This window comes from Gossypium arboreum, chromosome 9 (genome assembly GCF_025698485.1).
Source record: "Gossypium arboreum isolate Shixiya-1 chromosome 9, ASM2569848v2, whole genome shotgun sequence".
NCBI lineage: Eukaryota > Viridiplantae > Streptophyta > Magnoliopsida > Malvales > Malvaceae > Gossypium > Gossypium arboreum.
This window is the reverse complement of record NC_069078.1, coordinates 32,931,936-32,955,283: the sequence shown is the minus strand read 5'-3', so window position 1 is coordinate 32,955,283 and position 23,348 is coordinate 32,931,936. Positions and strand designations below refer to the sequence as shown.

General features: G+C 39.2%; 1 protein-coding gene and 1 non-coding gene across 2 annotated transcripts; one reads left to right on the top strand and one right to left on the bottom strand.

The window, feature by feature from the left end:
- The first annotated feature begins 10,772 nt into the window (after window positions 1-10,772).
- LOC108455468 (uncharacterized) lies at window positions 10,773-21,772 on the top strand. The gene is made up of 2 exons (XM_017754022.1): window positions 10,773-11,393; window positions 21,680-21,772. The coding sequence occupies exons 1-2, from the start codon at window positions 10,773-10,775 to the stop codon at window positions 21,770-21,772; spliced, it is 714 nt and encodes a 237-aa protein (XP_017609511.1).
- Window positions 18,458-18,564, bottom strand: LOC128281124 (small nucleolar RNA R71). Its single transcript, XR_008271338.1, has one exon. It is a non-coding gene; the product is annotated as a small nucleolar RNA R71 (small nucleolar RNA).
- Window positions 21,773-23,348: the final 1,576 nt, after the last annotated feature.

The following is a 23,348-nucleotide window of genomic DNA, read 5'->3' as shown; positions in this document are numbered from 1 at the left end:
AATTGTGCGAGTTGTGATATCCGGGTTAAGTCCCGAAGGCATTTGTGCGGGTTAACATAACGGGCTATGTCCCGGCGTTTGAACAGTAGCTACATCCGGTTAAACTCAAGGTATGTGATTCAAATTTATAAGCTGCTGGAAAATTTTCAGTTAATGCACTTGTGAAATTCCCAACAAGGTATGTTTTGTGTGTGCTTTGCACACTATGAGTAAGTCGTATGAATATTCGCCCAATGATAAACGAGCTATCGGCCTTAACTAAGCCGTTGTTTGTGTATGAAAATAAGAGTTGGGATTGTGAAGTAAGCATGTCTTTGAGAAATTGTGCATATGAATTATTGTTTAGCTACTTGAATGCTATGCCTTGGTTGTGTGTATATTATGGCTCGAAACTTACTAAGCATAAATTGCTTACTCCGTTTCTTTGTTTCTCTGTTTATAGATTTTGCTCGTTAGCGATCGGATTCGGGATCATAGAAGTTGAAGTCAACCACACTATCAAAGCCCTTTTTGGTACTCCTTTAGTTGAGTTTTGGATATGGCATGTATAGGACTACCCCTTGTTGGTTCAAATGTGTTGTGATGTACATGTGTACGGCCATGCGAAAATGGCTCGTAGAAGTAAAGTACGAACTTAGACCATATGTGATTTGTATATATATATGGTTTCATGATGTGATTATGGATTGGAAATGGGAGTGTTGGTCACATGATCAGCCATTGGAATGGCTAAAAATGATCATAGGTGAACCTATGTATGGCAAGACTAGTTGGTTCATGGAGACTACAAAATAGGTAAGACCTACCTTAAAAACGGGTGCTGCCAGCTGCAGTGACGGGAATGTGAAAAATCACCAAAAATTGTAGGGATGGTATTAAATAGTGAAAGAATTATGTAAATGAACCTTGATGAGTCTACTTTCATATGGAAGAAACGAAACGGTCATAGGAGTTACGTGTTAAGAGATATTAAAGTTATCGTGAGACAGGGCCAGAACGGTTTCTGGGTCCCCTGTCACGACTTTGAAAATTTACCATAAATTATCCAGAATGAATTAGAAGTCATGCCTTATATGTACAGATTCCTTTTTTATTCTAGTTTCATTAGAAATAAACGGCATCAGTATTGAAACCCTTTACAGAGAGATATTCAAGTTGTAATGCGCGAAGGTCAGTGTAGTCGACCCCTGTAACATGGGTGACTTTAACTAATAAACTGTACCAATTGGCCCAACCAAAAATTCTAGAAATAAATCCAGGGATGGATATATGAGTCTAAATTCAGGGAAAATTTACAGAATCAGTTTCCGAGTTTTGTAACTCGAGATATGCTTTTTAAGGCAACAGTGATGCAGTTTTCCAGCTTGCCTGGGAATGTCAAGTTGGTCGGTGCTACAAGTGGTTTTGGCTTGTTAACCCCTCGTGTCCGACACCGGCAACGGTCTCGGGTTCGGGGTGTTACAGAGATTATGTCTAGGTAAGACCCGATGACTACGTGTTGAGAGTATGCCCGGGTAAGACCCGATGACTACGTGTGGAGAGTATGTCCGGGTAAGACTCAATGACTACGTGTGGAGATTTTGTCCGGGTAAGACACGATAACCGTGTGGAGATTTAAATCGAGCTAAAGGTCTCGCCGATAATCCGAGTAGAGGTTAAAGCTATAAGACTTCGTAATAAGAATTGCTTATAAATATATTCAATGCGGAAGGTTAAGCGGTATGTACTCCAAGTTTATATGTGAGCTTGATTTGAACTAAATCATAAGGTAGTTATGTGATGCATACGAGAGCAATCTATGAGACTATTCCTATGATTATGTGACATCGGATCGGTGTGAGAGGTTATGTGAAATCATACGATATAACTATGTCACATGAGCTCACTTTTATGTGAAAGTTTATTTGCCTATTGTATATGATGAGATGTGCATATTCGGTAAAGGGATGGTATGCAGAAGGAAGAGTGAAATAAAAATACGAACAACTATGTTATAATTTGATTGTTATCTGTTGACACTGCTTAAAACTTACTAAGCATTGTAATGCTTACTCCGCTTACTCTGTTTCCTCTGTTTTATAGATCTCATTCTTGAGCTACTGTGCTCGGGGATCGTCAAGAACTAGTCACACTATCACTATCCAACGCTTGTTTCTTGTTATGTTTAGAATTATTTTATGGCATGTATAGAATAGACTAGTGGCGGAAGAATATTTTTGGTTAATGTATATAAGCCATGCGAAAATGGCATCTTTTGAATGTTTACTTAGTGAAGTTTAAATTTTACCTCTGGTGTGCTTAGTACTTATTTAAATGAACGATCTTTATTTCAAGAAAAGTTCAAAATTTCTTTGTTCGACATGAGTTACAAGTCGGTGATGCCCCTTACCTATTCTGGCGACGGTTACGGGATAAGGGTGTTACAGGTATGTTGTGAAAGATTATGGTATGTTGCAAGTTGGTATAGGTATGTTCATAAAACCCATGTTTAATGAGCTCAATATGCGATGAACCCTCGGTGTGGTATGATTGAATAAGTTATGAAGTTAAGGTTTTAATGACATCTATGTTAAGTTTGATTATGAAATTTTACAATGATATTTATGTTAATTTACTTCATGTTAAATTTATGCTAAAGTGTGTGTGATGCCTATTGTTTGTATAGGAACTTACTAAGCTTTATAGGTTACTCCCTTTTATTTTTACATTGTCTTATAGTGTCACCAAGCGAGCTCGGGGATCAAAGACTGTCAGAGATCCATTCATGGTATTAGCTTAACATTTTGGGTATCAATGACTTTAATATCTTGTGTTATGGCATGTATAGGGGCTTGGTCATTTTGTTATTTATCATAATTGATTTAGCCAAATGTGTTGGCTTCAATGATTGATTATTCATTTTGTAAATGGCCATTTGATATTAGCTAAAATTTGGCTAAATATATAAACATATGATGATGTCTTTCATGGATATGGATTTTGCATGGTTTGAGATGATAAGTATGAGATGTTGTATGTGATAGAAAAAGCATGTAACTGATGTGTGGATGATTGGTTATGGTTGAATTGGTTGTTTGTATATGCTTAGATTGGTGTTGATTGTTGTTATGTAGGTTGGTGCAAGTAAAGGTGGCAAAATGGCTTGGTAAATAGCCTTATTTTTGTCCATCTAGGTAGACACACGGGCGTGCGTCTAGGCCTTGTGTGACACATGGCTAGTCCTATGGGTGTGTGATCCGATCACGTGTCCCCTACATCTCGAATTTTAGCTTCACATTTGCCACACGGGTAGAGACAATGCCGTGTGTCTCAGCCGTGTGATGGACACGGCCCAGGTACATGGGCGTGTGCCCAGGGCATGTGATGTCTGCACCTATTTTATGAAAAATTATGAAAATTAAATATCCCACACGGCCTAAGAACACGGGCATGTGACTTGGTCATGTGACTTTTAAATGTTGATGATGTCATAAATAGAGAGTTACACGAGTTAGGGACACAGGCGTGTGTGACCACACAACATGCCAACACAGGCATGTCCCAAAGCCACACGGGCGTGTGACCCCTGTTTTGATGAAAATTTTTTTAAATGTTTTAAAAATTTTTGAAATTTCTCAGTTTAGTCCTAGACCACTTCAAATGTATGTTTTGGGCCTTGTAGGCCCACATTAGGGACGATATGAATGTATGCGAAAAGTTGTAAATTTGGGTGGAAATTCAAGTCTCGATTTGAATGTTTGTTTGTGTTTAAGTACGATAATGCCTCCTACCCTATTCTAGTGTCGAATATGGGTAAGGGGTGTTACATTTAGTGGTATCAGAACTACAATTTAGTTGATTCTCGGACTAACATAGCGTGTGTAAGAGTCTAGCTATACATCCTATAAATGAATTGTGATAGTGTGATGACTCTTGACAATTGTAAATTTTGCCTTCATATAGAAATGGATCCCAATCGAGCTGAGGCTGATGAAGTTGAAAGTAATGCACCGGCTCTTGCTCAAGGGATAGCGCCGTCTGATAGTAGACCCCCTATGATGAGTCAAGGAGAATGAGGCAGGGAAGCCTTTCTCCATATAATGAACGAATGGTGTACGAAATTTGTTTGAACAAATCCAAATGCCCAACCTCCTCCACCCCCACCTATTCCTCAACCAGTTCCCGTAGCACCATAAGGTATGGACTTTGTAATAATGAATAAGCCCTCGGTTGATAAAATTTGGAAGCATGGGGCCGAGGATTTCAGAGCTAATGTAGATGATGATCCCGAGAGAGCCGAGTTTTGGCTCAAAAATTGTAACAACTCGATTTTGGGCCTAGTCAAAAAATGGTTTTGAGACTACAAATTCGAAGTCAAGAAAATTATTTTATTATTTTTTTTGGGATTATAGCATGATTATGAGGGTGTATGAAAAATTTGATGTAGTAATTTTAGCATTTGAAGGCTTAATTTAGAAAAAGGACTAAATCGCATAAAGTGTAAAAGTCCTATTTTAATAGCTAAAGGTGCCAAAGATCTAGAGAACCTAAATTGGAGGTCTTTAAAAGACAATTAGACCCTAAGATAGTGCATGGCCAGCCATAGGAAGCAATTTGGTCAAAAAGTCCAAGTTTGGTGGGTTTTGTGGCTAAATTGACTAAAATTGAAATAAAATAAGAAAAAAATGATATCACATTCTCATCTTCTTCACTACCATCGATTTCTTAGCCATTTTTAAGGGTTTTGAGCTTCAAAAATTTCAATAACTTGTTCCTCTTACAAGTAAGTGATTTACATACTTTTTGTTGATGATTTTTAAATTTTTGGAGCCCTTGAAGCATAAGCTTTCTATTAAGTTGACTATTTTGCAAAATGGTGGAGAGTTTAGGGTTTTTCCATGAAATCATATGTGTAGTTTTCTTAAATTTTAGGGAAGAATATGAGTATTAGATGTGTAATGAACAACTTTTGTGAAGGGTTTCCTCATGAAAACCCTAATAGGGACTATTTGGCATAAGTTGGAAATTTGTTGATAAATGGGCAAGATAGTGGAAATTTTGGATTGCTATAAGAGTATTAAAGGTTTGGCTAGGCTTTTGATAGGATAAAATTTGATAAAAATCGATTTTCGGACCTAGGGGCAAAATGGTTATTTTGCAAAAGCCTAGGGGCAAAATAGTCATTTTGCCCAAGTATAGATTATTAAGTGCCTAGATTGATAAAGTAATTAAATTTGTGAATTTTTGTTATTATAGATCAAGAAATTCAAACTTCAAACTTAGATCGGGGGAAAGCCAAGTAAATTGGTTAGACCGACTTGACACCATATTTTGTAACCGAGGTAAGTTGTATGTAAATAATACAACTACATTGTTATTATATGTGTTTGAATTGATATAGCATAAATTACTTGTTTGTGGAAATGATTATGAATGGTGATTTTTGAGATAGTAGAACTATTGTAAGAACCTTATGAACAAATCAGATATTCACGCCATGACATTTGGGTCATTTGTGCGCTAGTGTAAGACATGTCTGGGACATGCATCGGCCACATTATGAGAGCCATTGTAAGACCATGTCTAGGAAATGGCATTAGTATTGAAACGAGAGCTAGTGTTTACTGATCTGTATGTATAACTGATAACTGAATTTTAGCATGTACGCATTTATTTCAATTTGTCTGCATTGAGCATGTTTAGTTGCATCTGCATTGGGGTGGGATAATTGATTTTTGGAGGAAGTGTACTGAAAGGCTTTCATGCCTATTATCTGGCAGCTCAGCTGTAATATTACTGATATGTGCCGCATTCGGTACAACTTGGAGTGTAGGGCTGGGTGGGTGTTTTAAACCTCACATGCTGTGTAGGAATGGTTGGAGATGATGTGTAGAGGCTGGCGGGTAGGGTACTGATTTCTGTTACTGTATGCATACTGTATCTGAGATGGGCTAAGGGCCTATATCTGAAACTATATCTGGATGGGCTAAGGCCTAAACTGCATCTGAATCTGTAATGGGTTTAGGCCCAAACTGCATTTGACTATAACTGTTGTTTGACTCTATGCATGTCTTCTGTGGGGATTACACACTGAGTTTACGTAAACTCACCCATTTTTGTTTATCTGTACGGGTAACCCCCAGACCTAAATGGATTGGTGCGGTGGAGGACTCAACAGTGACCACATGACTATTGAACTGATTTAATTCCATTTAAGGTTTTTAATTCTTATTATTTTTAGGGCATTTTTTGATGTAATTTGGACTTTTAGACTATTTGTCGTTACTTTGGATTTTAACTGTTTACATGGACATTTAAACTGCAAAACACAATGAAAACTCGGTTTAATTAAAAACAACGTTTTCCTAAACGCGAACGATTTTCTTTAAATATCACAGTTTTAAAAGCTTCCGCTACAAAATGTGTTTTTAAACGAATCAAATTAACGAAAGAATGATTTTAAAATTAACGAGTGATAAATAGAATATAATAAACGGAAACGATTTTAACTTGATAAATTCGGTTTCAAATCCGATTCTATGTGACATCGCCAGATTCAGCCATAATGTCTAAGCTGGGTTTGGGGTGTTACATTTAGTGGTATCAAAGCCAGGTTGCAAAACTCGGCTGTGAATTTTGTGTTTTAAACTTGGTTTTTAAGAACTAATTTTTAAATAATTTGAAATAATTTAACTGATAATGTGGTACATCGAGTCTCTAGCGTCGATCCTGTAAGCATTTTAATAAACTGTTATGGTATTATAGATGGTTTGTTTTGAAAACACTCTAGTTAGTGTATACTGAAACTCTAGTGAAATTGAAATTGATAGAGACTGTACTTGCGAAACCAAACTTTGAAATTTTGATATTGCTTTACATAAAACATCTATTAATAAATACTAAAACTGTAACTGATTCATAAAATTCATAATACAGATAAATCCGAATAGACATGAGTGCACGTGGTATCTATGGACGTGGTATTGGTAGAGGCCGTGGAGAGGTTCAAGCTGAATCCTCTTCTCTGGGCAGCATGCCGAACCTAGATACGAGTGAGACGCCCGTGTTACCTGCTACTGAGACTAGGTCTCAAGATCGCATATTGTGGACGACGTATTGTCTCAGGCTATGTTAAGGATACTGGAGAGGGTCGTTGGGCCCAACACTGGATCTGAAGGCCGAGGGTCGGTTACGAAAAGACTCCGGTCCAATGGATCTAAACTTTTTAGAGGTGTTACTAGAGTCGCCCCTAATATGGTTGAGTACTAGATGGAGGCTACTGAGAGGATAATGGATGATTTAAACTGTACCCCTCAGCAAAAATTGAAGGGTGTAATCTCATTGATTCAAGATGAGGCCTATTAGTGGTGGTTGACTCTTAAGAAGGGCACTCAACCTGATCGTCTATCTTGGGAGCTCTTTAAGTTTACGTTCCAAGGGAAGTATATGGGAACAAGTTACATCGATGCTCGTAGGCGTGAGTTTTTGAACCTCACTTAGGGAGACCGATCAGTGGCCGAATATGAGGACAAATTCTTGAGACTGAATCGCTATGCACGAGGTATGGTGACATCTGAATATGAGAGATGTGTCCATTTTGAGGGTGGCCTTAGAGGTAATCTAAGGGTGTTGATAGCTCCGCAGAGGGAGCGAGAGTTCTCCGTTCTAGTAAAGAAGGCGAAGATCGTAGAAGAGATAAAGCGCGCTGAGTGCCAAAACAAAGATCGTGAGAGGGGTAAGAACAGGAGGGATTCAGATCTCTCGAGTTCGGTACAGAGGCCTAAGAAAAAGGTCAGGACTAAGGGGTCGATTAGAGCTAGGCCCCCTGTTGCTCTTACTAGATTGTAGTCGTATGGATATTGTGGTAGATGCCATCAAGATGAGTGTTGAATGAGGACTAGGGTGTGTTTGAGGTGTAGGTCATTAGAGCACCTTATTCGGGAGTGTCTGCTGAGGGCCAATCAGGTATAAGCTTTAGGTTCTGGTACTACACAGCCACAGAGGGTAGTTCAGTAGCCACTGAGGGGCCGTGGTCAGGCTAGGAGTGGTAACGATATGGGTCGTGGACAGAGTGCACCTAGCAGAGGTACTAGACAGACTAAGGTGAGGTAGCCTGCTCTTGTTTATACTACTCATCGCCGAGAGGACAGAGATGCTCTAGATAGAAATAGGTTGCACACATTCCTATGTAGCTAGCACCGTGTCAGGAAACTTGGGGATTTTGGTTGAGAGTACTTCTAGTGAGGTGACTGTACTGAGTCCACTGAGACAATTAGTTCAAGTTAGCAAACTGTATAGAGATGTTCGGCTAAGAGTTCAAGGGTCAGTATTTCTGGCTAATTGATGTAGCTACCATTTGGGGTGTTCAACCTGATTCTAGGTATGGACTAGTTGGTCAAGCACCGTGTCAGTCTAAACTGTGCGACTAAGAGGGTCGTCTTGAGAATTAAGGAGGATAATGAGGTATTCATGATTGGAGAACCTTAAAATTATTTGGCTAATGTGATCTCTACACTAGTGGCTAAGAAACTCGTTCGTAGGGGATGTGAGGCGTTCTTGGTCTATATTAGTGTTTCTGTTTCTGGGGACTCTGCTGTAAAAGATATTAGAACTGTAAGGGATTTTTCAGACATCTTTCCTGAGGAACTACTTGGTTTACCTCTGAATTGGGAAGTGGAATTTGGGATTAAGCTTCTTCCTAGCATAGCTCTGGTGTCTACCACCCCCTATGGAATAGCACCGAAGGAGCTTATGGAGCTTAAGGCTCAACTTCAGGAGTTGTTGGACTTTGGTTTCATCCATTCGAGTGTGTCTCCGTAGGGAGCACCAGTTCTGTTCGTTAAGAAAAAAGATAGGACCATGAGGATATGAATAAACTATCGGCAGTTGAACAAGCTAACCATTAAGAACAAGTATCCACTTCCAAGGATTGACGACTTATTTGATCAGTTCTGAGGGCCTTTTGTGTTCTCTAAGATCGATCTCCATTCTAGGTATTACCAGTTGAGGGTTAAGGAGGTGGATGTACATAAGAAGTCATTTAAGACTCGTTATAGACATTACGAGTTTTTAGTAATTCCTTTTGGTTTAACTAATGCTCCGGATGCATTTATGGATCTGATAAACCGAGTATGCCAGCCTTATCTAGATCAGTTCATTGTGGTCTTCATCGATGACATTTTTTTATACTCTAAGACTGAAGGCGAGCATGACAGGCATCTTAGAATTGTGCTTCAGATTTTGTGTGAGAAGCAACTATATGCTAAATTTAACAAGTGTGAGTTCTGGCTACATGAAGTGACTTTTCTGGGTTAAGTGGTTTCTGCTGAGGGGATTCGAGTTGATTCTCGAAAGATCGAGGCCGTACTGGATTGGAAATAGCCTAAGAATGTGTCAGAAATCCGTAGTTTTTTGGGTTTGGTGGGTTGTTATCGGTAGTTTGTGGAAGGTTTCTCACTGATTGTAATGCCTTAACTAAGCTACTATGTAAGGGTGTTCCATTTTTCTGGACTGATGTGCAACAGGAGAGCTTCGAGAAGCTCAAGATTGTTTTGACTGAGGCTCTTATTCTAATACAGCATAAACTTGGGAAGGAGTTTGTGGTTTACAGTGGCGCATCGTATGTGGGTTTGAGTTGTGTTCTGATGCAGGATGGTAAGGTTGTGGCATATGTGTCTCATCAGCTTAAGTCGAGTGAGGCAAACTATCCAACACATGATTTAGAATTGGTCGCCATAGTCTTTGCTTTGAAAATATGGAGGCACTATCTATACGGTAAGAGGTGTATCATCTACACTGATCACAAAAGCCTTAGGTACCTCCTGACCCAGAAGAAGTTGAATCTTAGGCAGCGTAGATGGATTGAGCTGCTTAAGGACTATGACTGTACTATTGAGTACCATCCTGGTAAGGCCAATGTGGTGGCCAATGCGTTAAGCCATAGGGCGATGACTGATCTGAGAGCTATGTGCGCGCGACTTAGTTTGTTTGAAAATAGAAGTTTGTTGGCTAAGCTGTAGGTTAAACCGATTTGGACGGAACAGATTCAGGATAGGCAGTTAGAGGATGAATCATTGGGTCTTCGGTTCCGTCAGGTTGAGAGTGGTAGCATTATGGACTTTGGGCTGAATAATGATAGGGTACTCTGTTTCCATGGTCGGATTTATGTACTGAATGATACTGATATGGGGCAGTTTATTCTGAGAGAGACGCATAGTAGCCCTTATGTTATGCATCCTGGTGGGAATAAGATGTACTGAGATCTTCAAAAATTGTATTGGTGGTCAGATTTAAACAAGAGGTTACCAAGTTTGTGGCACGATGCCTGGTATGCTAGCAGGTTAAGATTCTGCTATGAAAGTAGAAGCGAGTAATGATGGACTTTGTTAGTGGGTTACCTCTAACACCCACAAAAAGGATTCTATTTGGGTCATCGTGGATCGACTGACCAAGTCTGCGCACTTCATTCCGGTTAAGACTGACTATTCTCTTTAGAAGTTGGTGAAACTCTACATTTCTGAGATAGTGAGACTGTATAGGGTACCGGTCTCAATCATTTTTGATAGGGATCTTCGATTCATGTCTCGATTTTGGAAAATGTTGCACGAGGTTCTGAGTTCAAGAATCGACTTCAGTATTGCGTTCCATCCTCAGATTGATGGTTAGTCTGAGAGGGTGATTCAGATATTAGAGGATTGCTTAGGAGCTGTGTGATTGATTTCTAAAGCAGTTGGGAGGATTACCTGCCACTAGCCGAGTTTGCCTACAATACTAGTTTCCAGTCGAGTATTTAGATGGCACCTTACGAGGCTCCATATAGCCTCAAGTGTCGTACTCCTTTTTGTTGGACTGAGCTGGATGAACGTCGAGTGTTGGGTCTTAAGTTGGTTTTCGAGATTGAGGATAAGGTTCAACTAATTAGGGATCGTCTGAAGGTGGCTTCTAATAGACAAAAGTCCTATGCATATTTAAAGAGGCGTGAGATTAAGTATTCTATGGGGGACTTCATGTTTCTCAAGGTCTCACCATGGAATAAGGTTCTAAGGTTCGATCGCAGGGGCAAATTGGGCCCTAAGTTTATTTGTCCTTATCGAATTTTGAAGCGAGTGAGACCGGTCGTTTATCAGTTGGAGTTACCTCCAGAGCTAGACCATATTCATGACGTATTCCACATCTTGATGTTGAGGCGTTACTGCTCTGATCCTACTCATATTGTCCATGTAGAGGAAATTGAGGTCAGGCCAGACTTGACATTTGAGGAGGAGCCGGTCCAGATCCTTGATCGAGATGTTAGGGTTCTGAGGAGGAAGTCCACTCTGTTAGTGAAGGTGCCGTGGCAGAATCATAGCACTAAGGAGGCCACGTGGGAATCTGAAGACTCGATGCGTAGCAGTATCTTCATCTATTCTGATCAGGTAAATTTCGAGACCAAAATTTCTTTTAGGGGGTAGAGTTGTAATGCCCTAAATTTTATAATTTTGCTTCTGTAAGTTTTTGATACAAATATCTGCCCCCTTTAGTGGTTAAGTGTTCTAGGAGTGTCTTAAAGGTCCCAGGTTCAAGCCTTGCCTTTGGTAAATTGAATTTTTTTGTTTGTTTCCCAAAAGAAAACTTCTTCTTTTCTCTGACGTTCTCTCTACCCCTTATTTTTTTTTCCACTTTCAATTCTATTTTTTTTAATTAATTGATGTTTTCTTCCTCGTAAGTTGTTGCTGCTACGGGTTTTGGGTTCTTAAATCAGTTTGGTACGTAAGGACTATTATTTATCTCGAAGTGGGGAGTAATCTTTAAAATCAGTATAGCCTTGTTAAATGCTTTTCTTGGCACTGATATTGTGTTTTGGCAGTGGTAAATCGTGAATATCGGGACTCTCCTCTCGCGGAACATAATTGAAACCATTCTTAGTAGTAGGGTAAGTGTTGAGCACTTATATTAAATTTTTTTCGGTTTCTTTCATTTGGTAAGTGTGAGGTTTAGAATTGATTCGAGGAGTTCCTTTGCTATTTTTAGGTGCTGTGTGGCCCGAGAGTGGTTTTGCATCGAAATCGTACCAGGTTTGTACCCAAAAAAGTAGAAAATGGGATTCAGTAAAAGTCGAAAGTGCAAACTGTTGATGCCACACGGGGGTGTGGTCGCCCGTGTGGTAGGCCGTGTGTGACAACACGGCCGTATGGTCGACAAAGACATGGTTGTGCACAGCACACGGCAGTGTGGTGGCTGAAGTGTGGCCGTGAGGGCCACATGGGCTAAACCAAATTGAGCGTGTGGGCCCATACGGACACGCCACACGGGCGTGTGATATTTGGGCCAGGTCGTGTGATCCTCACGGGCCAAGGCCAATCTAGGTGTATGGGCCCACAAAGGTAAACCACATGTGGGCCCATTTAGCTAAAATGTTTCCTAGGGTTGCACGGGTCGCCCAAGTCGACTGTGAACCTACTATAGGGTCAACAAAAACTACTTAGACCCTAAATCATGTGATCTGAATATGCAATGTATGTATTTGGCATGTTAAACTTATGCATGTTTACTAATCTGTATGTATGACTGATAACTGAATTTTAGCATGTAAGCATGTATTTCAGTATGTCTACATTGAGCATGTTTAATTGCATCTGTATTGGGGTGGGATGATTGATTTTTGGAGGAAGTGTACTGAAAGGATTTCATGCCTATTATCTGGCAGCTCAGTTGCAATATTACTGATATGTGCCGCATTTGGTACAACTTGAAGTGTAGGGCTGGGTAGGTGTTTTAAACCCCACATGGTGTGTAGGGATGGTCGGAGATGGTGTGTAGATGGTCGGGGGTAGGATACTGATTTCTGTTACTGTATGCATAGTGTATCTGAGATGGGCTAAGGCCCTAATTCATATCTGAAACTGTATTTGGATGGGCTAAGGCCTAAATTGCACCTGAATCTGTAATGGGCTTAGGCCCAGACTGTATTTGTCTGATAACTATTGTTTGACTATATGCATGTCTTTTGTGGGGATTACACACCGAGTTTACGTAAACTCACCCCATTTGGTTTATCTGTACAGGTAACCCCCAGACCTAGACGGATCGTTGTGGCGAAGGACTCAACGGTGACCACATGACTATTGAATTAATTTAATTCCATTTCAGGTTTTTAATTCCTATTATTTTTGGGGTATTTTTTTATGTAATTTGGACTTTTGGATTGTTTGCCTTTACTTTGGATTTTAACTGTTTACATGGACATTTAAACTGCAAAGCACAACGAAAACTCGGTCTAATTAAAAAAAAATGTTTCCCTAAACGCAAACAATTTTCTTTAAATATCACGGTTTTAAAAGCTTCCGCTACAGGATGTGTTTTTAAACGAATCAAATTACCAAGAGAATGATTTTGAAATTGACGAGAGATAAATAGAAGATAATAAACGGAAATGGTTTTAACTTGATAAATTCGGTTTCAAATCCCATTCCATGTGACATGGCCAGATTCGACCATAATGTCTAGGCCGTGTTTGGGGTGTTACATGAGTAAGGGTTAAATTGCATAAATTTCATTTTTCGAGCCTAAGGACTAAATTGCAAAGAAATTAAAAGTTTAGAGGCAAGATAGTAATTTTTTAAAAATATGTTTTGGACTAATTTGATTGATAAATATATTAAATTGAGTTAAATTTATCCTTATAGATCCAGTCAAACCTCGTACGGAGTTAAATCGAGGCAAAGAGAAAATCTCAGATTAATCGCCTCTGTATCTACGTATACTCGTCGAGGTAAGTTCATGTAATTAAATTGAGTATTTATATGTTTTAATTGAATTATATGTATGTGATTTGTATAATTACCATGTATAAATACCGATTGCATATCTGATGACGTATAATGATTATCGAGTCCTGTTTGAACCTTAGGAATTTGTAGATATGAATGACATGTCACTAGGGTTACTGACTTGGTTGATGTCCTGCATGTGTTGCGGACACACTGTAACACCCCTTACCCGTATTTAACCTCAGTACAGGGTACGAGGCATTATCGGACTTAAACATAAGTAGACATACAAAACTGAGACGTAAATTTCCCTCCAAATTTAAAACTTTTCATTTACATTCACATCGTCGCTAAAACGAGCCTACAAGGCCGAAAACATGCATTGCAAGCAATTTGGGACTAAACCGAGAGCTTTGGAAAATTTCATAACACTTTGAAAATTTTTCATGTTTTCAAAGCCACACGCCCATGTGGGCAGGCCGTGTGGTCACACACGCCCGTGTCCGTAACCCATGTAACTCTCTATTTGTCATCCATGAACAAATTGAAGTCACACGGCCAAGGTACATGCCCGTGTGCTTAGGCCGTATGGTTGATTTAATTTTCATAATTTTTCATAAAATAGGTGTACATTCACACGCCCGTGCCTGAGGTCGTGTCGTCCACACGGCTGAGACACACGTTCGTGTCTCTACTTGTGTGCTTAATTCTGAGCTTTCTATTTTGCAACAATTAAGGTGCAGGGGACACACGACCAGAAGACACTCCCATGAGGCAAGCTGTGTGTGAGACACATGCCCGTGTGTCTACCCATGTGAACAAAAACAAGGCTATTTACCAAGCCATTTTGTCACCCTTCCATGCACACACCTACACAACAAAACATAACACCAATCTAAGCAATTATATTCAACCAATTCAGACACAATCAAGACATCCACATCATTCACATGCTACCATTTACCACATACAAGCATTACATAATTATCAACTTCAATCATGCAAACTTCCACATTCATGAAAACCTCATCATATGCATAAATACTTAAACCAATATTAGCCAATTTCATATGGTCATTTACAAAATGGATTATCAACCAATATAGCCCAACACATTAGGCCAAATCAATTATGACACATAACAAAATAACCAAGTCCCTATACATGCCATAACTCAAAATATTGAAATCATGGGTACCCAAAATATTAAGTTGATAGTGTGACTGAATATTTGACAATCTCTGATCCCCAAGTTGGCTTGGTGACACTATAAGTCAAGAGAAAAGAAAGGAAGTAAGCTATATAGCTTAGTAAGTTCCCATGTAAATAATAAGCATTATAAACTCACATTTAACATACAATTAACTTGAAGTAAATTAACATAAATGTCATTATAATATCATAATCAAACTTACTCATCACAACCTTACCGAGGGATTCATCACATATCGAGCTAATTAAGCATGAGTTTTATGTACATACCTGTATCAATTTACAACATACCATATTCTTTCACAACTTTGACAATTCTCTTTGCATTTCCCATTGAACTACTTGGAATACTAAAGGATACTTTGGTAACTCATTTATTAATCACATTACTAAATTCAATCCAAAACTTACACTTCTAAAACTTTGACATATTTACATTTTAGTCCCTAGGTCGTAAAATGAAATCTATTCAATTTCATCAAGACCCGAGCCTAACCGAACCTCTTTCATGCTTATAACAGCTCACATTTTCCATCTAATCACACTTTTATACACATTTTGAAATCTTTTTACAAATAGGTCCTTTTGACATTTTAATAAAAAATAACCTAGCAAAAGTTGTTTACCTTACATCTAACATACATTTTCTACCATTAGACATCAAAAAGCACAAATATTATTCATGGGTAAAATTTTATACTTTGATTTTGTTTCAAATTAACCCTTGAAATAGCTAGATTAGGTTACAAGGATCTCAAAAACATAAAAATCATTAAAAACGGGGCTAGAACGGACTTACAATCCAGCTTGGTAGATGAACAAACCCTAGCTATGGTTCTCCTTTGAAATTTTCGGCCAAGGGTAGAAGATGAGCAAAAATTGGCTTTTAGTTTGATTTTTAATTAATTTATTAGCCAAATGACCAAAATGCCCCTAACTTAAAACATGAAATTTCTCTTACCTCATGTCCATTTTTGTCCACTAACTTAACAAATCGTCTAATTACCATCTAAGGACCTTCAATTAAAAATTTCATAATAATTAGACACCTCTATCATGTAGAATTCAACTTTTGCACTTTTTATAATTTAGTCCTTTTTGCTAAATTGAATGCTCAAACATTAAAATTTTTGAAAGAAATTTTCACGAAATCATTCCATAAAATTTTAGACCATGAAAATGTAATAGAAACAAGTTTTTCCATGTTGGATTTATGGTCCCAAAGCCACTTTTTCGACTAGGCCCAAAATCGGGCTGTTACACACACCACAGCTTTTATGAGCTTACCAATTTGCAGCTCATGAGAGCTTACCGATTCTCAGCTCATATGAGCTTACTTATTTTTAGCTTGAGAGAGCATATCGATTCATAGCTTGTATGAGCATATATGTACAAGGACTGATAGATTACAGTTTAGCACACTATGTGTGAGCTATCTTGAGTATCCAACGATATTCTAAATGGTTTTGATAAATCGTAATTTATACATATTTTTATCCCATGATTAGCATATTTTTGGATGAATTATCCTTAGATTTGGTGAATTCGATGCTCCTAATCCTTTAATTTCATGTTTTATACTTAGGTGAGCATAGGAGAGTAAAAAAAGAGAGAAACGAGTCAAAAACGGAGAAAATGGGTCAACGTGGAAAATCAACATAGCCTGGACTTCCTCACACGGGTAGTTCACACGCCCGTGTCCATTCAACAGACTTTAACACGGTTTGAAGCAATCGCACAAGGGCATGTCACACGGGCGTGTCCTTGTCGAGCCCAAGTCTAGTCCTATTCGGAAAAGGCCACTCTTGAGGGTTTTAAAGCATTATAAAACCTATATAAACACCCCAGGAGGTACCTAAAAGACACACAATGAGTAGGAGGCAAGGAATTACTCGAAGAAAGCCGATTGATCTATCTCAGAAGCTGGATTCTCCTTCAAGACTGAAGATCTCCCTTCAATTTCCTTTAGAGATTTTTGGGTTTTCTTTATGTTTTGTTATCGTTATTATTCTGAGATGTTTTCTTTTACACTTATCAACTAATTCCCCTCAATACCTAAATGGAATGAACCCTAAGAAGGATCTTGTTATTATTATCTGAATTATATGATAAATATTTGACTTGTTCTTAATTATGAGTTCTTAATTCTTACTTTAATATTCCAGGATATTGATTCAAGTATTGATGTGCTTATTCAGAGGAGCAAAAGTTTCTGTCTAAGAGTAGATCTAACATAATTAAGTGGAGTTGATTGCATGCCTAGAGATAGGGTGACATAATTTTGTCGAAATAGGATGGAACCTCATAAAGGAATCTATAGATCAAGTTAATGCAACACTAGGGGTTTTAATTAGAAAGAGATTTCAATTAATCAACCTAGGGTTAGATATTGTTAGTCTCGAGAGAGATAATAATATAACTTAGGAATTTCTACGGATCAAGTCAAGTGAATAAATCGTCTGATTCAGAGTCAAATAAAAAGTGAAGTTTAGGTGGATTTTTCCCTTGGGTATTGTCCAAATCATTCAGTTTTCCCAAAATTTATTTCCCCAATTTACTTTCTTTGCATTCTTAGTTTAGTAATTAGTTTAGATAAAACAAACCCCTTTATTTTTAGGCTAGATAATAAAAAGAAAGTTAATACTAGTACTTTTAGTTCCTTTAGGTTCGACATCCTGGTCTTGCCATAAGCTATACTACTGTTCGATACGGTGCGCTTGCCTTTGTCGTGATAATAGTTAGTTTTCAAGAACGGACATTCATAAATTATAAAACTTATCATGATTTACATCACATCAAGTTTTTGCCACCGTTTCCAGGGAACTAAGATATTAGAAACACCTAATTTTTATTACTTTAGCCATTTATTTTATTAAAATTTAAATTTTATTTTGATTCTTGTTACTAAATTTTCTTCTTCCTTTTGGCAGGTTTTTATAGTTTATGACTAGAAGGAATCTGTCAGGACCATTACTTTTTCATAGTGAGATCGATCGCACAACTCGCAGAAATTGAAGAGAAATAAGGTGAAGCCTAAGATGCACAGAGGAAGAGCAAGAAGACAATATTTCCACCACAACCGAGGAGATGGCCAAAAATCAGGAAAATCCGCTACCTCCTGCGATTGCTGCTGATCCAGTAAATCAGAATCCTACTCCACGCACTATGTATGATTATGCTAAACCTACTTTAACAGTAATTGAGTCGAGTATAGTTAGGCCTACATTGCTGCAAATAATTTTGAACTGAAACCTAACACAATGATCCAACAGTTTGTTCAGTTCGATGGTTTGCAGGGCGAGGACCCAAACACTGATTTGGAGAATTTCTTAGAATTCTGCAACTCGTTTAAAATCAATGGCGTTTCTAATGATGCCATTCACCTTCGGTTATTTCCCTTTTCGTTGAGGAACAAAGCTAAACAGTGGTTGAACTCGTTACCACGAGGGTCAATCACTACTTGAGAATAAATGACTGAAAAATTTTTACTTAAATATTTTTTGCAGGCTAAAATGGCTAAGTTGAGGAATGATATCTTTCCTTTTGTGAAGATGGATCTAGAAATGCTCTATGATGCATGGGAGAGATACAAGGATCTATTAAGAAGGTGTCCTCACCATGGGTTACCTTTATGGTTGTAGGTTCAAACGTTTTACAACGGTGTGAACCCCACAACAAGGCAACTTATCGACAGAGCTACTGGTGGGACTATCAATAACAAAACACCTGAAGTGGCTTACGAATTTATTAAAGAGATGTCACTGAATAACTATGAGTGGCAAGTCATGAGAACAAAGCCAACAAAAGCAGCCAGTGTTTTCAACCTTGATGCAGTTACTATGCTATCGAACCAGGCAGAACTTTTAAATAAAAAGATTAAAGGTTTATGTCGTTCTACTCAGGTACATCCCGTGATGAGGTGCGATTCTAATGGAGGAGGAGTACACACAGAATATCAATCTTTCAACCCTAGCATCAAGGAAGAACAAGTCCAATACATGGGTAACAATTATTCTAGATCTCAAAATAACCCATATAGTAACACATATAATGCAGGTTGGAGGAACCATCCTAATTTCTCATGGAGTGGTCAAGGGAATCAAAGGCCACAACATCCTCCGGGTTTTCAAAACCACCTTACCAATAGGAAAAGAAGTCGAACCTTGAGGATATGCTAACAAAGTTTATCTCGGTGTCAAAAACTCACTTTCAGAATACCTAAACAGCACTAAAGAATCAACAAGCATCGATCCAAGGGCTCGAAACTCAGATAGGACAGCTCACTAAACTAATTTTTGAATGACCACAAGGTAGCCTGCCGAGTAAACACTGAATCTAACCCCAGGGAACAACTCAACACGATTATCGTTCAAGATAAGAAAGGGTTAGTTGAACCTGAACCAGAACTGAGGCAAGAAATTGTGGTAAGTAAAGGTAAAGGTGAGGTAGTCCACAGTGGTCAAAAACTGATAAATAAAGAGTACCAACCACAGGTGCCATACCCCAATGTGACAAGGAAAGACCCCATAGATGAACAATTTGGTAAATTCCTTAAACTATTAAAAAAATTACATATTAACTTACCGTTTATCGAAGCTCTTTCATAGATGCCAAACGTAGTTAAATTTTTAAAGGAGCTTTTAGCAAATAAGCGAAAGTTGGATGAGGCATCGCATGTGGAGATGAATGCAGTTTGCTCAGCCATTTTGCAGAATAAGCTGGCCAACAAATTGAAAGATCCAGGGAGTTTTACAATTCCTTGTTTAATTGGTAGCTTAGATGTTAGTAATGCTTTGGATGATTTAGGGGCTAGTATTAATGCCATGCCCTACAAAATGTTTAAACAACTAGGTCTTGGGAAACCCAAACAAACTGGGATGAGTATTCAGTTAGCAGATAAAACTATTAGATTTCCTAGGGGCATTATTGATGATGTACTCATTAAAATTGACAAATTTATATTCCCAATCGATTTTGTTGTGCTAGACATAGAAGAGGATAGTAACGTGCCTTTAATTTTAGGAAGACCCTTTTTAGCAACTGCTAGAACTATAATTGATGTTCGTATAGGTGAACTCACACTTCGTGTGGGTGATGAAACAATCACTATTCAAACTCGAAATTCTACTAATACTGATCATATGGTGCAACCTTCTGTGTAGGAAATATGTTCAAAAAGCATGCATGAGCCTTGCTTAAGTAACAACAAAGGACCCATCTATAAAGAACGAAGGATACAAATCGAGGAACTAGATGAATGGCAGACACAGAAACCGAAAGCACACGATGGCCCAAAATCACGCCATGACGACTCAATGTTTTACCAAATCAACTTAAGGTTGGAGACAAAGTACTACTAGATGCAGCAGACCCTCGTATTGCCACTTCTAAACCTAATGGAGCAATCCCTCTTATGGTACTCAGCATTTTTCCATATGGGACAGTCGAGGTAATCCATCCTAAATTCAACACCTTTAAGGTAAATCATACCCGTCTAAAACCTTATTTTGAGATTGATAGCAGGAATGAGGAGTGTAAACTCCTCGCACCACTATGACCATGCAACAGAGAGGTAAGTCAAGCTTAGACTATAAATAAGCACTTCTTGGGAGGAAACCCAAGCACTAATAGTGTTAACTTCTTTGAATTTTAGTTTTTAATCTAATTCACTAACTGAGTCCTTGAACACAGATTGTCCAAATCCACATGGCCAGGTACACGGGCGTGCCTTAGGCCGTGCTCATACCACAGGCGGCAACACGACCATGCGATACGATAGTGTGAAAACAGAGTGAAAGTTTTTTCCCAACACAGGATTCGATACTTTACCACAGCCATGCGACATGGCTGTGGACGAAACTATCAAAACAAAACGGGCGTGCACCACGCCCGTGTCTAGAAGCCGTGGTTGAAATTGAGAAATTAAGACAGGCGTGAGACATGCCCGTGCCCACCACCCGTGCTTGAGACTGTAAAATTAACATGGGCATGTGCATCCATACACGAGCGTGGGAGAAGCGAATGAAGCAGGGCACGGTCGTGTGCACCAACACACCCAATGAATACGGGCATGGGCTAAATTTCAGACGCATCCCAAATTTGAAAATCAAGAAACACACGGGCTGAAATAAGGTCACACGGGCGTGTCCCACGGCCGTGTGCCCCAATATCTATATAAACCCCTCACTATTCATCATCCCCTTCCCCAAAAAACCTAACCCTAGCCTTCTTCCACCACCGACCGGCTATTCCTTCCTCTTTCTCCTTCCATTTTTCTCCTCTCTTCCTCTCCTTCATCCTTTATTCTCCCCTTGTACAACCCACACGGCCCCACCACCCACGCCCGTAGCCGACCCCAACCACACCCAACCTTCACGCCGTCGCTCCTCAGACCACCGGTCCTCTTCTAACAGTTTTCCCTTCTCTTTTCCTTTCTTTGGATGCTTACTAACATGATAGTCCTAATTTTTATTCTTTTTGCTACTGATTGTATATATTATCATCCTTATTCTTAGGATGTAGTTCATGTACTTTGTACCATATTCTTACCATGCTTAGCTACTTCCATCTAGTTTGTTTTTAATTTAGTCATGCTATCACTTTGCCATTTGCCACAAAATCTCTATCAAGTTTGATTGCTTTTGGTTAAATCCTATTAATGTTAGTAATTTTTTATTACATTTGTTAGTTTAATTCATGGTTAATTCCTTTTTAAACTTGTTAATATATGTTTCTTGCAGGTATATCATGTTAAATCCACGCGACAAGAAAACCACCATCCCCACCTCAAAGAAGAGGAAATGAGCAGCATCATCCTCGGGTCATACCACTGAGATCAGGCATCCATTCCTCCAATTTCCATCAGAACCACAGGAGGAACATTTCCAGATATTATGGGCCCGACCCCTAGGTGTGGGCCGCTGCATTGATTGGGTTTCACTAGAACAAATCCAACTGGCTGACGCAGTTCGGGCCCTTCTGAAGACTGACCCGTGAGGGCTATTCTTCGAGATCGTCGAGTCAACGTACCTCAAACTCACACTCGAACTCTATTCCACCTTTCTCCTCCAAGTCGTTATGACAGAGTTCGATGATCCTGAAACGGTCCAGTTCCAACTCGGTGGTTTAGTTCGCCAGTTGAGTGTGCCTAAGTTCGGAGTCGCACTGGGACTATACACGGAGGACTTCATGGACGACGACGACTTCGCCAACCTCTATTGCCACATCTACTACTCTCTGTCAAACTACTGAAGGGCCCTCGCCCTGCTTCGGCCACTTATGACCCCAGCCGCTCCAAGGCATCAGCTCTTGCCCTATCCCTTAGGTACCTACACGCTATCCTAGCCTACACCCTGACAGGGAGGAGAGAGAGCACCGGCGTTGTCAACACCAATGACGCCTACTTTTTATGGAGCATGGCGAATGGGTACGTGTTCGACCTTGCCTATTTCATCGCCCCCGCCATTCGCCATCAAACGGAGTGGCATAGGAAGTGAGCCATATCTATCGGCCTTTATGTGACTCATTTGGCACGGTACTTTTGTCTCCGCAACACGGCGGCACAAACATCCTCCCTCACTCTCATCGGTCAAATGTCCCCATAGGGCATCTCGAGTATGCTACGTATGAGGATGATCGAGCGACGACGTGGATTTGATCCTCCCCAATACCGTCTCGTCCAGTCAGCCGAGCAGGAGGACCTAGAGGACATTGCCGATGATACCTCTCCACCTCACGAGGATCCAGCCTCTCAGCCGCCACCTATTCATCATCCAGTTCATGCGGCGGCTTCACTTTCTGACATCTCTAAGTGTCTCACTCGATTCAAGCAGTAGTGTTTTTAGCGCTTTGATCACATTGATGTCACTCTACATCAGATTTGTCAGCACCTTCACATCTGAACCATCTAGCAATGAAGATGTTTAAAGACTATTATTTATTATTTTTATGGTTTTATTTTATCTTTTTAAAACTACTTTTTATTTTATTTTTCTTTAATTTTATTTTTACTACATCCTTAGGTTTTATTATTTATATTAAACAATTTTTACTTTTGGCTATTTCTTTACAAGTAATCATGCTACTTTATATTTCCTAAAGAATTATTGGTTCTATCATAGTTCTAAAGAGCCCCAAAGCTCACCATTACTTAGGAAATTGCAACTCCACTGGAAAAAGTTCTCCATGATTGCCATGTCCTGCTCGACCACGACTATAGCTACCACCAGATATAATATTCTTTTGGCGCAGGACTTATGGACTAACGAACCTCTACCACCACCGGAGTATCCTCATCCAATCTCATACTTGCCTTAGCTGACTACTCTCTATTAATCCAATTCAAAGATTCCAATTAACATTCAAGAAGTTTCATTTCTCTTCCTATCTTATGATCTTATATCTATAGTT